Here is a 22,061-nt window from a genome sequence, read left to right as displayed (position 1 = left end):
TCAAAGCTTTGAAAGAACGACCCTATCTTTCCAATTCGGAGATGGCCATGGACGTCAATGTCTTATGGTCTAGCATGTCAATGCACATCAAAGAGGAAAGTGGTGTTTCTCTACGAGCCCAAAAGTACTACTTCTGATCGGAGAGATAGTTGAAAAGTGAACTGTCATTTCAGTATTTTAGGTGTATTTATGCTTACCCTTCCCAATCAACCGTTATGAAACCCTTGGATTATGTATAGTATCTGGTGGCAAGTACGCAGGTGGTCTGACCTTAACGTATGATGGCAGCTCCTGTAAATGAAAGCTTGTCACATCTAGCTAGTAATTGGTGGTATGTAATAGTCAACACAGTGAGTTGAGAGAAGTATTTTTGTGCAAATGGAAAAAAATTGAATATTGCTTTGTTAGGGCTGTTTATATGGAACAAATCCGAGTTTTTGCGCCAATTAATTGCAATAAATGAAACATTAATACACTACTATACCCCTTGAAACAATTGCCTGCAATGTTTTTCGTTGAATGAAGATGCCTTCGTGAACAATTATTTTGCTCAAATAAACGTGAGTACTATTTAGAAGATTTACAGAGATGGGAGTATCGATGGGAATAATGTGTAGAGTTACAGGGAGACTAGGTTGAAAATTAAAAATTCAGAAACAATGTCTTGTAACATTGTTTCATAGCACCTTCGTAGAGTGCAAAGCCTACATAATCCGACACCTTAGTGCATCAAGGAGCGCATAAATAAAGGTGATGATCTTGGAGAAGCTCCCATACGCCATGATCATTCAATGTCAATTTTACTTTTTGAAAACTCAACGTAGTACACAAAAAGACGATATAAAGATAAGCGATGATGTGCGGTGTATATTGTAAGCCTTTACCCTAATAAAAATCTTAAAATAATATACATGTAAGTATGTAAATACTCCTTGAAGAGAACATTTCTTTAGGGCATGAAAAATTATACATACAAAATTTTAAAGTCATTTATGTATGACAACAACTAATCGTGAGAGGAAAGGGAGAAGAGGAAAACATTTTAATAAATCAATTTTCTTTTCTTTCCTATTTTTTCATTTCATTCTTTTTTAAGATGACCTGACTTGAATTTATTTTTATATTCTATTTAACATACGAGACATAACTTTCACACATCAAAACCAACTAAAAGCCATTTTTTATTAATACAAAAATAATATTTATATAAAGATGTACTATGAACAAAACAATTTAGAAAAAACAAACAATTTATAAATAATAAGGTTTTTCGTCAAAATATTGAACGATAATGATAATTTGTAAATTTAAAAATTAAAATATAAGTCAAATCCGGTTAATTTAATTTCTTGAATATTTACTTTTATGAAAAATGGATCGACAAACGCCATGAAAAATTTGAACTAAATAGAAATGCTCAGAAATGTTACCTTAGTTTAAAATAAAATATGGCTAAATTACGCTATTTATTGATTAAAATTTGAATATGAAGACTTTTTGTATCAATGTATCAAGTAAAGGCCAGAAAAAGGTCAATGTCTTAACAATGAGTATTTCTTAATACCTCAATTACGATTTATTAAATGGATTTATCTTAAAATTATCCTTTATTAAAAAAAAGGTCGGTAAAAAGATCAAAAAAGGGTCAAATTTATCCTAACATAACCTGTTCTATCTACTTCAAGTAATAAATTCACCATTTCTAATAATTTGGGACACATAAATAGTAAATATGGATATCATTTCTTTTAAGATCAGACAGATGGAATATAGCAAAAAATATAATTTATGGCAGCCCTTGCTCTTTTTGTCCAATTAACACCAACCCCTAGTAAAAAAATAATTTTTGATTAAAAATTGATAGAACTAAATTTCTTGTTTTTCAAGATTTGTTGTAACAACCAAGGGCTTATTTGATATTCAGGTCAAAATATTTTTTTTTTTTTTGACAAAAATTGTAAAATTTCAAAACTTTAGAGTCGTTGAGCTACCTCTGACTATTTTTCAAAACTGTTCAAAATTTATATACGATATTTTTAGCATAAAAGGAAAAATTTAGGACCATCAGAGCTCAACATTTCTCAAATATAAAAAATAAGCTCCACCCTAATTCACATCATAAAATACCGAAGCCATACCATTTCCAGCTGGTTGATGTGCTGCTAGGTGATTTTGACGAGGTAACCCGCTCAGAGGATGGTTGTTTTGATTCTGGACTCAAGTAATAAATCCATGTTTCATTCAGAGTCACATACAGGCGCAATAATTATGGTTTGTTACTTTAAATATGGCCAAACAACGCGCAGCGCAGAATCTTGGGTTGTTTTTTTTTGCTTTTGTTCAACAGTGAGCAAACGCAGAAATCACTTTGATCTTAGCTTTCTCATGGACAAACGTTCATACAATATAAAGACAACACGTTCTTTTGATATCTTTACGATTTACAAAGTGTGATGAATAATTTCAAATGAAGGATATATTACTCATAAATATATGATAACCGTATAATTTTAATTTATCAAAATGAAATAATAGTAACAATTCATAGTTGGTAATTAGAATTTCTAAAGTTATAGTAAAATAATACATTTGAAGACGAAGAAATTTCAAATTGTACAATGTGCTTATACAGGTTGAAACTCGTAGAGACATCCCAACTTGTACACCAATTCCATATATCAAACGTGGAGGGAATTCCAAATTCAAATACTTTAGTATTTTCTAAGTGGCATGTATTTGTGAAAATATCAATATCTTATTTAATTCATTTCTATAAGAAAACGAACATGTTTGCCCCATGAAAATGTCTATTCCAGCAGGTATATCCTTCAATACAAATATTTAGAAAGAAGTGAATCTGACAACTCCTTGAAGAAATAAACGTTGATTGACGTTCCACTCAATATCTTTAATTATGTATGAATTTAATTTCCGATAATTATTTTCTATTATTTCACCATTTTATAAGTATCTTCTCCATCATCTATATTAATTATGCATGGCTTGTCTGGGTGGATCTTTAGATGTCGTAAAGTCGTTTTTGATTAAATAAATAGGAGTAAGGAGATCATTGATTGTGCTCGTCATTTTAAAAAAGAACAAAAAAAAGAAGTAGTTTAAAAACGGTTATGTAGAAATGAATTAAATATTGCTGGGCTTAGGTCATCCAATATCTTTATTGAGTTGCATAGACATTGGTGCATAAAATATTTCTTAGAAAGCGGGAGTGGATTTTTCTAGTTGGGAATTTGAAAAGGATTTTTTATTTTCCTAACTTGTTGGCGTTATTATTTAATTCTTGAAGGCAAAACATCAAATTATAAAGTAATTGCCAACTAAATAAGCCAAGGAAAATAAAGTTGAAGCAATCGGGGTCGTAAATAACAATATACCAAGTCTTGGAGTGAAATAAATAACTTGGCTTTTCGATTCTCTTGATTTGATTTTTTTTTTTTTTTTTTTGTATAATGAACACTTTAAGTAATTTAAGGTCTCATTATCAAGATTAAATTGAGAATCCCGCCTAGGATGTTGCATCAGGGAGACTCAGAGTCGATCTGAGGACTGATTGATACGGAGGACCATCTTTCTACGGCATCGGAATGTATTAGCAAGTGCCGGACAAATTATATAATATCATTTGCGTTTGACTTTTTTGACTTAACGATTTTTTTTTAACTTTAACTAATAGACTCTTGGTTCTTATAATTATGGTGCCACTGTAACTTTTAATTATCTAAACATGCCCTATCGACTGTTACTTGTATTTATAATGGATTATGATAGAACAGTTACTTTTATAGATGTTCTGGAGAATTATACTTTATTATATCATCTATAAAAGAGGTTACTCTCAACCATTACTTAATGCTGCAATGAGTGACAGAATTGATCTTTAAGATAATAATACTTCTTCTTTCAAGAGTAAATTATTAAAAATAACGATTTTTTATTTTACTCCTTCTCCTATTTCAAGACTTGCTGCCTAATTATTTTTGAATACGATCTGTTTATTATTAATTCCCTTTGATTCTTTTTTTACACATTATTTTAAAGGTTGCTATCATTGAATCACAATTTCCCCATTTTGAATTCTCAACATTATTTAATTAAAATTATTAGAAAGAGTAACTATTGTATTCGAGACAAACTGTAGGCTTCACTCTTTTGTAATCAAATAAATAATATTGTCATATTTCATATATTCTTCAAAGATGATTAATAAATAAAGAATAAAAAGATAAAATTTTGTACATCCATTGCGCATTTTCACTGACGTTATTAATTGTATAATAAATTAAGGAAACGCCATCATGGAAGCTTAAAACTGATATTGTTACTACATAAAATAAACAAATTTCCAATAAATCTTCATAAAACATCGTCAAATGGCTTTCAAAATAATAAAAAAAGTCTTCTCACATCCATTAAATACTTCTTGATGCAAATGATAAACAGTGATATTCGAATTAAATCAAAGTAATATGTACATAAAATCCATAAAAATGAATAGATTTGCACAATTATTTTCTTTTCTGATTGACAAGAAAATTAGCGAAATATATATTAGTCTTTCCATTGAAATAGTTAATTTTTATCTGCAATATGAAAATAAGATTGTATAACGATTAAATAATATAATTTTAATACATTAAAACTAGGCAATAGAGGGATAGATTTTGATAGACAATAAGATTTATGCACTTGTATTTGTGTGTCTCATTTTGACATAACTATAATAATCGACATTTTTCATGAATATTATTTAAAACAGAGGGAATACTCGGCATTAACAGATTCAGAAAAAAAATAATGATATGATTTGATGAGCCAGTGAGTACTTTATCTCGTTTCTAAACCTCATCTAATGTCACATTAATTTTTCATTTAGTTGATGTTTTTATAAATACTCAGGGGTTTAACTTTGTCTTATTAATAGAGGCATGCATTCTCATTGTTATAGAGCACGTTTGTTTAGACCTGCAAAATGGGCGACATTAACATTGCTGATCTCACGCAAAAACTATTCAATTGATTGATCATTTTTATGATACATTTAACCTCCCTAAACAAAAAGTGAATCAAACTTTTTATAATAAAAAAGATCATAACGTTCAAATTGAAGTTTTACTCTGGGGAATATTTTTTTTTTAAAATGGTTTTAGTTTGTGAGTAACGTGATTTTTAGTAGATATTTGAACAAAAAAATATTTGGGAAAATTATTAGATATCCATTTATAAATTGAACTAACTAATGGTGGGGTAATCCGCAGAATTTTATAGATATAACTGGTTTTTTTTCTTAAAGTGAACATCTGATTCGTCGAACCTGAGGAATTTATATTTAAATGCTTTCTTAATGAAAATATCTCATACTTTGATATGTTGCCACGAAACACCAGATAAACTTCAAAGAACGTTTATTTTTTCAAAGTAAATAATTATCTTGTTTATATATTTATAATATTGAAATAATGATATTTTCAAATAATCATGCAACCTTTACAATAAATTAATTACAAATTTGAAATCAATATTAAAGATGTTCATGAAAAAAAACATGAAGGGTTTTTTTTTTATAAGTTAACCAAAATCCCATATTACAAAGATTAATCCATACTCTTTTAATATAAGAATCACCCTAAGCTATATTTATATATTATGTAAATATGAATATGTATTTTGTTGTAAAACATATTTTAAAGTTTTATTTTTTATAATGTCTAATTTAAATTCATTAGAGCCTATTCATACATTTATGTGTGTGTTTAAAAAAATTAACCCCTAATGCGAGTGTTTATGTTCTGATAATTGAAGAGAATTTATGTTTAAAACCATTTCATATTGTCAAATTTGATCATCCATTTGTTAAGATCAACAGCTCTTTCAAAAATCCTAGAAAGATTAGGAAACATCTTTTTTCCGTCCTTTAAAAGCTGGTCACTAAAAGGTGAAGCGTTTTAGTGGATAACTTTGAATAAGCTTGTGAAAAAATATATATGTCAAGTAATATTATAGCTTCTAAATAGATGGTTTTAACTTGGTTTTTTATGTTTTTATAATGTTATGATATATTCAAATTTAATTTACCGGTGCACGAATTTTCGTATAATTACAACAAACGATTTTTCTATTTCCCCCAAAAGGGACTTACTCAAAAGGATTAACAAACAGCAATTACGCGTCCAAAGTTGCTGAAATATTGTTACATTACCTTCAAAAGACGGAAAAGTTGGGGCATTATTTGATTCTACCTTTTCCACTTTCGAGTCAAGAGTCCAGTACTACAAGTATGAATGGATAAAATATTAACTAAAGAAGACTTGGGACAATTGCAACAGGTCGTTAAAAAGGCTAAACCACAAAATTTACATTAACTTGTATAAAACAATACACATTCTTGTGAAAAATATCATCTTTTCTTCCAGAAATGTGATAAAAAAAGGTTAAAAGTAATTGTTATTGAAACAGAAAAGAAACAAAAATAAGTTAAATAAAATAGTTATTAATATTATCATTATGAATTGCTATGTAGGGAAGCAAGGAATGGGTTACGAATTACGATGGATTAAGTGGCAGATATTTTATTTAATTATTATTATTAAAGATGAAGTTTTTAAAGTTACCAGGTCGCGCAAAAGTTTTGAGACAATTTTTAAAACTGAATAACTCTGCGTATACTACAACAATTTTATTCTTTTTTCCTTCTACAGAAAGCTCCAAATGTTTTTTTTTTTTTTGTTTAAGTTAAATTCAAAATATTCGAGTTACACGAACAACAAAGGAAAAAGATTGTAGCCTTGCTTGTCACCAGAATGCCCCCAAAAGCTGTTATTGCGGCAAATTTGGCTCAAAGGCAACCGTTTGAATCTGTCTTTCAACAGAATGGATCCCAAACAAAATAGCCAGGATTGTCTGTGAGTAGCCTAAATCAGAAACATATGCAGAAAATTCTGCCCGGCAGACTTTATTGCTATCTACGGTGGTCATATTCAACATTATATGCACTTAATGTCATTATCACTTATGTTAATCAGTAGCATTTTGGTCATGTTAAAAAAACAAAATATCAACATGATAATCCTGAACATTTGAAGAATGTTTTGGAGGAGAGCAGATTAGATGTCATGACGTTAATTAGATCAGGCAAAAGCAGCTGTGACAAGGGGGAATAGAAATAAACTCCGCTTTATGCCTTGTTTACTTTTATAATTAATGAGTTCAACTTCATCTGACCAATTAAAAGAATATACAAAAAGGACATTCCATTCGGTTTCGTATGTATTAATGATTTGTACCTCCTATTTAGTAGAAAACAAACTTCATTCTTCATAAATTAAATAATAATGGCAACATCTTAAAAATAGAAAAGTCACTCGTCAGTTGGACAACTCTAAAAAAGGAGTGAACTAAAAAAGTACATGATTTTCATCATTACTAATTATTATAAATCATGTTAAAATATTTATTGAATCAAACATAATTGTTTAATTTGCTCATTTTAGTCTAAAATTTTTTGTAATACTACCTATGTAGTTAAATTCAGCAGCAAACAAGAAAATAAAACATTTTATATAATTTTTTTTAAAGTACATGTGTATTTAATATTGTTAACTATAATAAAATTACATAATTTCTTGTTAAACTGCTGAATCGTTATTCAAACTATGTATTATAATCAAAGAATTTAACTACAAAAAATGCTTATAATCTAATATATGTTTAATCGTATAATAGATTGATCTTTTATCGAGTATGAATTTAGAAAATTGTATATGTTTTGTAGGCTCAAATATCCTCAGTAGTCGATTCATTCATTATCCATCAAGTAAATAATCTTCTTTCCCTATTATTAGCTTGTCAAATCGTCCATTATGATTTAAAAATAGGAACCTTCATTAAATGTAGATATTAAAAAGCAAAAATATAGGACAATTTCATTATCTGTAGACAACAGTACAAAGATATGCTTGATTGAGATTCCCTTTTGACAGGTGATCGATTCTATCTTAGTCTTGTATTTGTTTATAGGTAAAAAATGACATTTTTATTGAGAGAGTATATTTTTGTACAACTTTTTGAAAAGGATTTATAATATAATAAGAATTTTGTTTACTGAAAATTCTACGTAAAATAGTTTTTAATTGGACTTTGATCATTTTAATTATATAACTTAGACTAGCTTTTTTCTAATTGCCAATTAAATAGCCTATTAAATGAGAAATATATTGGTTTGAATTTTTTTTTACTTTAAATTTATTTGAAAGTTTTTGATGACAATTGTCTTTCACTTATTGTTTCAACTTACCTTTAATTATAGTTTTATTATTACCTTCAAATAATATTGATTTTTGTATGTAGTTCATCACAATCGCAAGAATTGATCTATAAATCGAATAGTGTCATGCCCCACCTTACATGCGGTAATTCATTTTAATCTGAATGATGTACCCTGAACTTGGACATGGTAGACATCAAAGAAAGATTTATTCAATATATATACGCGAGTCGTTTGAAAAGTCCGTGCAAGTCACGTATCAAGGTTATATTTAGTTAGTAACATCACTTGGAACAGCACACATCAAATTTCAGCCAGATCTGTCTATTTGTTTCTGTTTTACAAACCCATTAATTATTAAATAATTGACTACTAAAAAATTAATTAATAAACATATATACACGTCTTATCAATTGCAATATATGGCAGCTGATTTTTTTTAAAATAAGCATTAACTATAAGATTGTATGTATTGGAAACATTCTAAAAGAGCATTAATTGCTTTAGTTGAAAGATGATTAATTAAAGTTGAACTAAGCCAATATTTGTTCCATTAATTATTGCTCACTTTTGGTATAATTTGAAATTAGTATGACCCATTTCCGTTGTACAAATTCTCCTTCCATTTCTTTCATTTATGTTTAGGAATTAAAATTGCTCAACTAACCAAATGATTTATTTTTGTTCAATTAGTTTATATGAATTATATGTTTAACGTTTTTTTTTTCATGGTGCTAACAATTATGTTAAAACTATTTATTAGTAAGTTCTTGTGGCCTATATAATGAAACATCGGTAAGCCATTTGAAGTTCCTAGCCTGCTTAAAGTTTGGTCAACCATATATTATTGTTCTTTTTGTTATGAACTTTTGAGTATTCAGTAATCGATTTGATTTCATAGGATCATAAAATATACTTAAGACTAAGAAACATTTAAATTTGACTTAGTTGCTAACAACAAGGAAAATTTAGTTGAAAAATTCCTTCGTCATTAAGCATTTTTATCAGAAATACAAGATTTTGGTGATTGGTTTTTGCAGCGGCCAAAAAGGTATGAGCCTGGTCCTGAACATTGGAGGAGAAGATGGGTTTCGTTAGATTCGTCACAATTGACATCTTCAGGCCATCCAGGAATTTTGGGGTCCTCTTTTGGTCGCTTTGGGGACCTCTTGGTTGATAAGATATCAAGTAGGAATATCAAAATATAAATATGAAGTATACAAATGATATAGAAGTATACATAAATACGTTAAGGTAAATGTATTCCTTATGATAAAAACAATCCCACTCGTGACGTCACCCGACTCTTTTATACTCTTTAAAAATTATAGACAGTCTCTTGACTGGTACCCTTTCCTGCTCAAGCAAATTCAACAATAGTCACTCTTTTCTTGGTTGCTATTGATATTTTCGAGGCAAAATCGGAACCAAATAGTTGAAAATACTCGCAACCTCTCTACTACGTCCGTTAACTTTGCTACAATGCCCTTGTCTTTCATCTTAATGAAGTCCAACTAAGTCCAGATTTATCTTTTCAACCCTGTCTTATAAAATGTGCAATTTTCAAGTGAGAATGAAATATACATATATTCAAAATGAAAAACTGATCAAGACTTGTTGCACCAAAATAGATGATTGATTGATTGAAAATTTACTTTGATTACATTGAAGAAAAACGACTATTATTGACACGGAAAAAATATATCTATGTAATGTTATGAATATTAATATTATAAATAGTGGCAATGCTCTAAATCAATAATAATCCGGAAAAAAAATATTTAGAAATTAGTTAATAGATACACATGGAATGTTAAAATACCCTTTTTGAACGTTTGTTATGTCTCTAATTTGCTCAGTCTACAAATCTTTTTTTTTTTTTTGTTGGTTTTATCTTTAGTTACATACGTAAACATATTGATATATTTAAAAAAAATAAAAGCAGTTTCTAAATATTCTTGAATCAGCAGTTTCTTTTATTTAAAACCAAATCTTTTTATCTAATAGAAAATTGAATAAAATAAGCATATATATTTGTTTAAGATAAGATTATTTTTAGATAATTAAATTATAAAATAACTCCTAACAAACAAAAATATATTTATACTATTAAAATTTCAAGATCTTTCTAAATCATAAGATGTTCATAATAAAGATCATAGAGTAAGTCAAGGATTCTCAACATGCGGGCTGGAAAAGTTATTCAATCACGACAATGAAAAAAAATAATTCATTATTTGCTTGAATTTATGCATCCATATAACTACCCTAAATTGTGTTTTAATGGAAAAACTAACATGCATCAACCAACAGTCTCGGGAAGGGGTAAATCAGTTTCCAACAATATCTTCCTCTTTACATCAACCAACATTAGCTCCACGCAAACGTCCCTTTTAATTATTCCCTGGTTTGATCCTAAAATTACAATTATTGAGAATATGGCCCTGCTAATCTTCAATTTATTGACATAATCATTCATGCATAATTAGTGTTGACATTTTTTTAATGAAAAAACTAAATTTGGAAATAAAAAACGGGAAAAAACATAGTTTTTTCCCCCTTTAGTTTATAAGTCGCCATTTTGTTAACTTGTCCTTATAAAGTAAGCATTTTTGTCTTTCTTTGGTCTAAATGTTTATAAAATGCATAATAAATTAACTATTATTTTTTAGATATACTTTTCCTTATTTTCAATTATCCCCAAGATCATATAACATGAAGCTAATATTAACAAGGTTCTTTATTCATTAATACCATTTGTCTAGCTGCTGCCAAATAATTAAATGTGTAATTTAATTCGTATGACGTTTTTTTTTTTTGAGAATTATATAATAGAGAATTTATTCTGGTATAAAGTTTAATATAATTACTGAATATAAGCTATACACAGCTGCTATACACCCTCCAAGCACACATTGATGATGTAATGGTCTTCCATGGCTGTCCATTGCTCATGGACGCTGGCCTTCAATGAGCCCAAATTCGGATGGTGGGTAGCTCAGGCCTTCTTCTCAATTTGCCACCACACACTGTATTCAAGGGGACTCAAATCAGGTGATTGAGGTGGCCAAATGTTTTTGTGAAGGCTTCAACCACATTTATTTTCCGTGGTCTGCCGGTCCGAACACCCTCCTTTTCCCTCCGTGACAAGCTTCTGGACCTTGAACACAGTAGTCCTGGATAGTACAGTGTCCTTGATTATCTCCTTGACAGACCTACCATTGTTTGACGCAAGTAAGAAAAACAAAAACAAAGCCGAAAGATTTACCGAGTTACTTGTGCTGGAATTTTTTATTTGCGGTCACGAAACTTCGAGATAGAAGCGTTTAAAAATTAGTCCGCGTATTTATGCAACTACTGGTATATGTCCCATCGGTATATAAAAATAAAAAAAATAGAAAATTAACGTGGTCTCCTAACAATTTGAAGAATATTTGGAAGGAAGGCAGCTTAGCTGTCATTCTGTCACTCTGAATATAGCTAGAATATATAGGCTGGAATTTCTCCGAGTTCAACAAGTACTTACTCTTGTAACTTATAAATAAATTCTCATTGTTACTCGCCGTCTTTTATGAGCACTAGTTACTACATTATACTTAGATGTTTTGTCCTCAAAAATAAAATTAGAATGACAATAGCTTTGGAAGATAAAAAAGATATTTTCAAATTCCCAAACAGTAAAAGCTTTCTAATAAATGTTTTATACGCCTCTAGACATAATTATGGAATTCTATAGAACTTTATAAGAGAGTCTGAATAAGAGTCCTTAAGCAGGGATTTCCTTCTTATACCAAGCTCGTTCCTTTGAATATCTCACTCAGGTGCTCCTTTATTCACAATGCAAAGTTCGCGGTCCATTTATTTTTAATTGTTTTATTTTGGTAAATAGCGGGATTTTTACAAATCGCTGAAAAAAATATTATGAAAGCCAATGTTTCATTAGTCTGTCCCACGAGATTATTTCTTCAATTCATTTTGTGTGACATCAAAAAACTGCCGAGAACCCTTGGAATAATAACATTTTAAAAAATGTCTGTAATATGACCTTAGTTGAATGATTTCTTTAAAAAAATCTAAATTTATAAATGAAAAAAAAAATGAAATTTTTTAACTGTCAATCTTAATATTTTTTACTTAAAAGTTGTATAAAAGAGTACTTTATTACCATGTATCCAACTCTCACTAAAAAGTTACTTGGCTTCTAGGAAGTAAAAAAAAAAAAAGGGAAAATAATTTATATAGCAACCCACATAATATTAGGTTGAGAAAAAAGTATTTTCGCATTTCCCACCCCTTTTTTTAACTAAGTATATCTTGTTCATTATTAATCACATATGCTCATACGATAAAGCGTTGCAAAGGTGTGACTATATATTACAAAAACTTTTCTGGATAGTATTGGGCTTGGCTGGTTCAGTCTTGAATTATCGTGTGTCGAGTATAGAGTTTTCAAAGGAAGAAATTCTTCATATTATACATTTTGACTACCTGAAAGGGAAAAATGCGATGAAAGCGAACAAGAAATTTTTTGATGAATACAAAGCCGATAATACTTCGGTTCATGTGTCACAACAGTGGTTCGAGCAATTTTTTAACAGCTCAATTCTGTCCTCTACCGTGAACAACTCGACCATTTGAAGCTGGTGGCCGAACAGAAGCGGTCAGCATTAGTAAAACGGAGCCAACCAGAAATTTGCACACATCTTTGATAAAGCGCCAGAAGCTCCAGACACTCGGATGAGAAGTTCTTATACATTCACCCTACAGTACGGACCTTACATTAAGTGACAATCACTTGTTTCTGTCTATGGCCATCGCGCTTGGTGGTAGAAATTTGGCGTCAATACAGATGACTTTTTATAAAGCATTGAAATAAATAGAAATATACGAAATTACTTTTTCCCCAACCTAATATATGATAGCAATCCTAAATAAAGTTATCAAAAAGCCTTCGAAGCCACTTCTTTTTTTTTTGTATATGTTTGTTTTTCTATTCTATATCTTTATAATCCATAAAGAAAGGATGATGAGTCTCACAATAAGGCTTTCATAAAATTTCATTAGATGAAGCCACAAGAAATAAACGACGAAGAATATTATGAAGCACATAGACCGTGTTTTTCTTCCTTTTACCTTAGAGTAATAAATAAAGCTTTATGACTATGTATGTACAGCCTGTACATACCGGGTTTAACAAAGGAAATTACACAATTCTGTTAACGACTGTTGTGAATATCCTTGGAGATATTTGTATTTTAAAACTTCCATAATGGACATATTAGCAGATATTTTGTTTTAACATAAAGTTAGTCAAATCAAAGTTGTATGAAAAACGGGACAGGCCGACCCACTGAAGAGTATGAGGGCCTATACAGATGAATTCAACGTTTCCAAGATGACAATATCAAAATGTAAAAAAATCAAAATAGTACTGGATGAAAGGTCGTACAGTAAGATTGTGTTCCGTATTACTACTCCATAAAAGTGCCCCAGAAATACCTTTTTGAAGCATTAAATAAATCAAACTAGTTAATGTGCCCCCCCCCCTTACAGCAAGGGTCTTAATTCTATTGATTATTATGGCATTTATCCGCACATTCAGAAAAAATCCTGTAGACTTTCCCACCAAATATTGATGCTCTGAAGGAAGTGTTGAATCGATCCTAGGAATGATTTCCTCCTCAGTCTTTTTTCAAGAGGCCCTTTTTAGTCTTTTTTTTTATCGGTGCAATCATTTTCAACATTCAACGATCCTAAGGATCGATTGGTTGGTCCTTCTGTCCCACAGTCTTATCTATACTTTTATTTTCTTCACTCCAAGCTAGGATTGAAGAATGTTGTATAAAAACGAAGAAAATAATAAAAGATGGCTTGAACGTATAAAAATAAGTTCTAGAGACACACCTTCTACTCTCATTTTGTTTCTTTGAAAGAAGTCATGATAAAACTACAAAAGCTAAAAAAGGGTGTTAGTAACTACGTCATTTCGGCGGTTGTAGTTACCATAAAAGATAAATAAGGACCCATTCTGGGACTGGCACATTTTATTCAGACCATTGCAGTCTTTTTAATTGTTTTTTTTAGACGGATCCAACACTACTTGAATCCCAATTAGAATGTGCAATGGGTCATTATGTTTAAAGCCTATATCAAGGCTGTCGGCAAGGACTTTTGGAAGAGATTAGAGACAGCTCGATGCACATACATCCAATGAATATTCTTGTATATCCAGACTTTAAATATACATTTTTTAAATTTATCCGTTCCAATGTGGGCATTTATTTGTTTGGACTTGTTGTTCATGATAAAACGTGTAAAAATTCTTGTTACACCTGGTACATAAATATGCTTAATGGAGAATAAATTAGATTTCTTTAGAAAGGGGCTTTCTTTTTTTTAGTGATTTTATATTTTATAAGTATTATTGCTAAATAAGATTATATTTTTTTGCATACATTATAATGATTCTATTATTTGTTTTCTCTCTTATTCTAATTGCATGAAAAAGCGAGAATATTTAATATATTTATTTTGAAGAACGCAGTCACGTTTTCATAGTTTTTTTATTGTTTTTAATAAAAACCCGCAGTACATAACTTTCTTGATAAAAAAACCAATGATTTTATGATAAACTATTATAGGGAAAACCATTGATGTACACCGTTCATATTTTAGGGATAAGAAAAGCAAAAAAAAGAGGTCAATTAATTTGTTAAACGCCTTCTTTTGTTGCTTTCTCCTCTAAAAAATGAAACAAGATAATAATTAATTATCCTAATACAAAAAATGAATTATTTGTATTGTGTATTTGGGATAAATGATGGATCATGGAATGAAAGCTCAAATAATAGTTATAAACTAAACTATTGTTTTTGGCTAGAAATAAATTATAACAATACTATTAATAAGGATGAATATGTCAAGTAGATTCGTGTAAAATACCAGGATATCCTAAACTTGATAAGCAATACACCACTAAAAAGCATTCAATGTAAAATTATAATATATACAAAAGAACTCAGAACATAGAGCTAGATTGAAATATTAATAAATCTGCAATTTCATTTTTGAGTTTTCAAATAATGGTTTATTTGACTTACCTCATTTTATTCAAATCTGAATAAAAATGTAAATAACACATGGACTGAAAATTCCAGGGCTTAACAAAGAAAACACTTCTCTTTTTTCAATCAAAATTACCTTTATAAATTATTGTTGTTTATTTTTTATTCGTTTTATGGAGTGGAGTGCCCATAACACTTTCAAGACGTTGTTTAATTGCAACGGTGTTTGGTCCCATCAAGAAGCAGTGTATAGTTAGTTCAAACACGAAATGGTTTTTGATCCATTCTTTTGGGGGAAAAAAAATAGGGGCACACTTAGAAAAATAGTTCACGAACTAAAGAACAGATTGTAATAAAATTTTGACAGCTGTCTTTTGAAATTTGTTAATAACTGAAAATAAGGTGAATTAAAAAAAAATAGATTCATCTATGTGTGAAGCCTGGAACATTTCAGCCCATGTGTTATATATGCCTCAAATACAATATTTTATTTTAGCTACTCTTAAATTAATTTAAAACCTATATCACTACATATTTATATCGCTTTATGTCGATTGTGCTGTTTCAATTACTTTTTTTTTCATTGTTAAATATTATTTGTATATATTAATTTTCTTCTTTTCTTTTCTTGTTTGCAGCCATTTTATTTCCGATGTATTTTTCATCCAGAGTAGACAAGGATGTCCCATTCCCTCACCCCCATCGACGACTCCCTCTTTCCAAAATGTTCCCCATCCATCACAAATAAAGTCAAAAGAAAGAAAAAAAAGAATTACCTCACTCCTCAACACCCTCCATCTTCCTCGTCCTCCTCTCATCATCGAAATTGTCGTTATGAGGATGATGAAAGGAAAGATGAATTAGTGGACATACTCGTACACATAGATGATGACCTAACAGCTTCTCCAAAAACAGAATCAATGAACAAAATGGAAGAGTCTCTTCCTCATATCACGGGACATCCTCTCAACAACAGTTCCTCCACGAGTACCAAACCATCTCAAATGACATTAGACATATATGGAAACGCCTTTCCATTACCAACTTGCTCAAGTGAGGCGTCATCCTCTTCGGGAGCATCATCTGTGTCATCCTCGTCGAAGGATAACAGAAGGATTCTACCCTCTGATCTGGATGTAAAATCCCCTCTACGAGACTCTAAAATTGAAATTGCAGGTTCGTATATTGAGTTTCCTTATTTATTTTAACACAAAAAATAGACTTATGGATTTTCTCTTTAAATATGAAGTAAAATAATAATTTGAGTAGTAAAAACGGAAGGATCTATGGTATGAAGAGTTTCTTTTTATTTCATGTGTGCAAATAGTAAAAAATGGGCAAATTAAAATCTATCTTATTTGTCGGAGCCAAGTTTTGTAGGATATGAAAAAAAGCCTTGTGAATTTAATAGATACTATTATTTTTTACAAATCATTAAGTTCATTAAGATACACAAATATATATTTTTTAAAACAATGATCAAATCGTCTTTATAAATATCGTTGTTCATTTTGGTTCCATTTTATTTTGACAAATTAATTGATTATATTTATAATTTATAATCCAAACTACTTTATATTTTCAGAATGAATAATATTGTTTTAGTTCATTTTATTTGTTTACATGGAATGTACTTATTTTGTAAAACAAAGAACTCACTCAGAAAGGTTTCATGAATAAGTATATATCTCTATATATACTTATACTTAATCTACAAGTATGTAAGGGTATATTTTTACATACTCTCAAACAACTATTGATAATTAAAATTACTCCCTATATTCAAAATGAATAATATATTATTATTTGATTATATGGAATAGAAGTATTTTTCGGAATTTTGACAATATGTTCTATATAATCCCTGCGGCACGCTTTTTTTTTAAATAAACAAACATCTAGTGTATTATCTTTCAGCTAATTTCATTAATTTTCATAAATATGATTTAAATCAGGTTAATCTATCTAGTATGAACTCAAAAAAGGTAGTACATAGAATTAAAATATTTATATTAATTTATATACACCAAGCTCCTTCATTTAGAGAATTTGTGTGATTGCAAACACTGTTATTGATGTTTATTTTGATAAAATTATCAATTCAATGTTTAAAATAACTAATAACCATTCTTTGAATAATAACTATAGTAGGCATGCCCGACGTTGTCTAGGACTTTAAGAAATTAAAATTAATTCTAAACTCTTCTGTTTCATATAAAACAAATGATAAATACCTTAACATTTTAAGAGTAGTCTTCCCTGAATGTTGATATGTATATTTGCACACTAGTTTTTAAAAGAGAGTATAAGGTTTATATAATAATAAATATTCATGCACCAAATGAGGAAATGTTGTTCGCTCAACTTTCACATTATTGTCAAAAATCCTTTGTTTTATTCTCTCATCTGTCTTTCTTTTTCTCTAACACTTATAGTCTCCCTTGAAAAAAGTGTGCAGAGATACTTACAAACAAACACGCCATAATATTTTTTCATTTGTAAGTCAAAAAGTTCATTTTTAAATAAATGCTATTTTTAGACGGCCATGGTCTTAAAGACCAAAAGAATTGTTATCAAAACCGTCTTTGGAACATGAAGAAAATACAAAAAAATTTCAGAAAAATCCATTGGTTTGACTATGAATCAAAACAAAAAGACATACGTGTTTAATATACAGATTAAGAGTTGGCAGCAAGGAAAAAACATATGGGCTAGCACCCATATGTTTTTTCAGATGTTCCCTTTCCTTTTTGACAGTCAAAGTTGAGAGTGTATGAAAAAGCTAGTCGTAACCTTAACCCTAACCATTTATGTAGTGGAGGAAATATGTATTTGATCCATTGGCGATTTTGTAAGTTTGCCACCTGATTTAGGACCGGAGACTGACTAAGCCCCTCCATAATGTGATACTTCTTTGTTGTTTTGACCGTATTTTTTTGGTTATTGTCATGCTGGAAGACCCATCCACGATCCATTTTCAGTAGGCTTCTCTGATGGAATGAGGAGTCGCTACAGATTTCCCCGTAAATGGGACTTTCCATCCTCCTTTCCATGCGGTAAGGTCCTCTTAAGGAGGTCTGATGAAAAAGAAAACGTATTTTCTCATTCTAAATTTAATATTCGTTCGATTTTGCAATTTTTTTTTACTGACGTTTACAATGCTTGATTCCATGTTTGTTTTTAAAAAGTTAAAAGTTACACGTTTTTTATTGTCATTTTGGGTATTCTACAATTGGAAAAATGGAAAGGAAAAATCAATTTGAGGAAAGATTATTTATTTTTTTAAAATATAGAATTTTACTTGAATTAACTATTTTAGAAAAATAACCAATCTTTCAATAGTTAAAAAATAATTTTGTCCTAATTGGACTTATTCTGTCCTTTTTTTTAATAGTAGAAAGGAGTAGAGCACACACCAAAGGAGCTATGAAAAATGGCTTATATCCACAACATACGTTGTGGAGTTGAGTACTAACATTATAAGAAAAATAGAGAATGGAATGAAAATTGAATTTGAAATTAGAAAATAACGTTTTTTTTTTTTTTAATAAGTTAATTGACATTCAGAACATTCTAAAAAGAAGCAACACAAGCAGAAAATCAACAACTGTTATATACATGAAGAAAAAAATGTTAAAACATGGATATTTGTCTGTATAAAATAAAAAAATATTTATTTGTACACAAATTACATTATAAAACTTCATTTTGATTATTCAAATGTTTCTTGAATGGGTCATATGGAGTTGCACCGATTTAGCCTGGTCAACTTTATAGTATTACAATTACTCCATCTGACGTATTAACTGTCTTTTTAGTCCCTTTAAAGTGATGTAAACCGTGGGTATTTTTAAGCTGGCCCGTTTTTTTAATTGTTTAAATGAAGAATTATTTTTCTTTTCCTCAGATGTTGTCATTATTATTTAACTCCTGAGTAGTGAACTTCCATTCCTACTGCATTCAATTATATTCAATACCTGATGAAACATTCTTGTGGGGTCATAAAAGATATAGAATAACATTGATGATTTTTTGTGGGTTTATAATTATTACACATGGGCTAAAAAGAGTCTGGCTTAACAAAGAAAGACATCTTTTTTTTTCATACAAAATGGGCTTTTTAAAATATTATTATTTATATGTTTAATGGAGCAGAGTCCCTTTAACACTTTTCAAGCCATTGCTTAGCTTGAATTGTTTGTTTTTTTTTCCTCAAAAAAGTATTGTAAAATTAAAACACAAAATTGTTTTTCATCCATTGATTTTGAAATGACCAAATTAGCCTAGCACTTAGTACAATAACTCGCAAACTAAAGAACATATTGTCATGAAGTTTTGACACCTGTCTTTTGATGGCTCGTACTAACTGAAAATGAGGTGAATAGAAAAAAGGGCTGTCTATGTGTGAAACCAGGGACTTGTCCTTGTTGGACTCTGAGTAGAATTAAGGATCGACATTGGAGTAATTTTTAACAATGTCCTTGTTGATCTATTTCTTCCTCTCTTCCCTTGTTACAGCTGATTGTAGCTAATGAAATGAAGCGTCATGATAGGGAAAGTATAATATAATCATTAGTGCGGGAAAGACAAAGAGTAACTCGGAGGATTTTTTTTTGGAGTTATAAGTGTAAGTCCTTGAGGGACTTGGAGTAGAATTAAGGATCAATATAATCGGAGTAATTCCTGCCCATGTAATTGTTAGATACGGAGTGGGGTTTGTCTAACAATTTTCAAAATCTCGTAGCTGTTCATAGCTAATTTAATGAAACTTTAGTGATTCATTGCTTTCTTTTAAATAATGTTTTCTTAGTCATGTTTTTATGACGTTATAAATTAGGGGAGTGGTCAAAGAAGGAAAGAAGAAAGACTCATACAAATGATTCATAACGTGAGAGGGAAAAATATCTTCTTTGAATATGTTGTAATTAGAGGGAGAAGGGAAACATATGGATCCTAGAGTAAGTTAATTAACTTTTGGATCCCAGTTATCTTGGCTCTTATCTTATGGGGAAAACGTCTTCATTGTTCCTCTCTTTATAAAAAAAAACTTTAATAGAGAAGGTTTTAGTGATGAATAATAGAGAAATATAGAAACATATATATTGTCTGCAAACAAAAGTTCATGTCCTCCAAAAAAAAAACATTTTAATTTCATATTAACAAATTTTATTTATAAATGTTATGTTATATTTGATGAAAAAGCAATTATTTCATCATTTATTTTGTATTAACTATTACAATTTATAAGTTAGAAATCATAATAATTTTGAAAAATTTGCTCAGATATATGTATGAACTAGGCTTTCTCTTACAGGAATCCGTTTTCTCGGGATTTCATGGGGTTATACAGCAATGGATATTTTTGTATTTAATTCCTTCGGTACTTTCACTTTAAATTATTTTACTTCAGGACTATTTCATATTAGGATATTTTGCTTTAAAGCCATTTTGACTCAAGAATATTTTGCATTAGTATATGAATGAATGATATTTATATGTATATTTTATCCTTCCTATTACAATCAAGATACACTTTGAGTTATCGTCAACTTATTCCAGCTCAAACTGTTGTTTTTGAGCCATGAAAGGAATGACAATTTGACACTAAGTACCTATTTCTTCAAAAACGGCCCGCGTAATTTCCTTGAAACTTTTAAAATCAATAAATAAAGACGACACTAAGGAATATTAAATAGCTTATAAATCTTTGAAAACAATTTGGACAAAAAAAATCAGTTTCTAACGTAAATTTACTACCCATATTTACTTTTGTATCCAAGGAAACAACCGACATTACTAATAAATCCATTCATGCAGGTTACGTATATACTGTCAATTCCAAAATGTATGTCATATCTGTATCTGTGTAGTTAGATTGACGAATTATTATGAAAATTATATAACTCAATAAATATGCCTCCTTATTATATCTTAGTATGGGACACTCATTCTAAGACATTTCATAATATATTCTCTTTCAATTCATTAAATTTCCTGCCTAGCAAAATTCCTTTATTCAACTCAAATTTATTCTTATTAGTAAAGAAATGAAGAAATTTTGGTGTTTTTTAAGTCTAAAATAATAGACGTTTATGCATACAAAAGACATTAATGAAAAAGGAATAAAAAAACCATTTCCTATCACATTTTCGAGAAAGACTATTAATATTTTAGGATATTTTATGCCATGTTAAAATTGGAATTTTTATTACTTTTCAATTATTTTAATGACAATATTTAAATACACTTTAAAAAATAAATATTTAAATTTTTATTGTGCCTCATTAAAAAGAAAGAATAAATCATGGTGGCTATTACTTGATTTGATTTTATATGTATAAAGAAAAAAACTTTATTTCCAAGACGTTTAGGGACACACTATGAAGCTTTATTTATTTTTTTACCATTATTTTCAAATATTAAATACTCAATTTTTGATTTCATGATAGTAAATTACTTTGCAACCTTATTTTTGCTTGTTCATTTAAATTTACTTATTATTTGTGTCATTCATTTAACAGGGCGTTCCCTCACTAGACCAAAAATATACAGTGTCTTTTGTTTCCATTTGTTGAGATTTCTTTTTTTCTAATCCGAGTTCCAAAAGTGGACTGGTTAAATTAAGGTCCTTGTTAGGCTGTAAACACTTCTCAACCATAGTTGAATAATAATTATATTCTTGGTAAAATTGGCTGAGAACTACCGAACTATCAATTTAT

The 22,061-nt window shown here is 29.4% G+C and overlaps 1 protein-coding gene across 4 annotated transcripts in view; it reads left to right on the top strand.

Annotated features, from left to right (window-relative positions):
- The window catches only part of LOC121127513 (uncharacterized), a 144,109-nt gene that overhangs the window by 15,749 nt on the left and 106,299 nt on the right, over positions 1-22,061 (top strand). For all 4 annotated transcript variants that reach the window (XM_071893965.1, XM_071893964.1, XM_071893963.1 and 1 more), the window contains exon 2: positions 15,981-16,518. In XM_071893965.1, the coding sequence (XP_071750066.1) occupies positions 16,023-16,518 (496 nt within the window). In that variant the 5' untranslated portion in view covers positions 15,981-16,022. The remainder of the gene's footprint in view (positions 1-15,980; positions 16,519-22,061) is intronic.

The sequence above is a fragment of the Lepeophtheirus salmonis genome, unplaced genomic scaffold (genome assembly GCF_016086655.4).
Source record: "Lepeophtheirus salmonis unplaced genomic scaffold, UVic_Lsal_1.4 unplaced_contig_75_pilon, whole genome shotgun sequence".
Taxonomy (NCBI): domain Eukaryota; kingdom Metazoa; phylum Arthropoda; class Copepoda; order Siphonostomatoida; family Caligidae; genus Lepeophtheirus; species Lepeophtheirus salmonis.
This window is presented reverse-complemented; position numbering and strand designations above follow the sequence as displayed.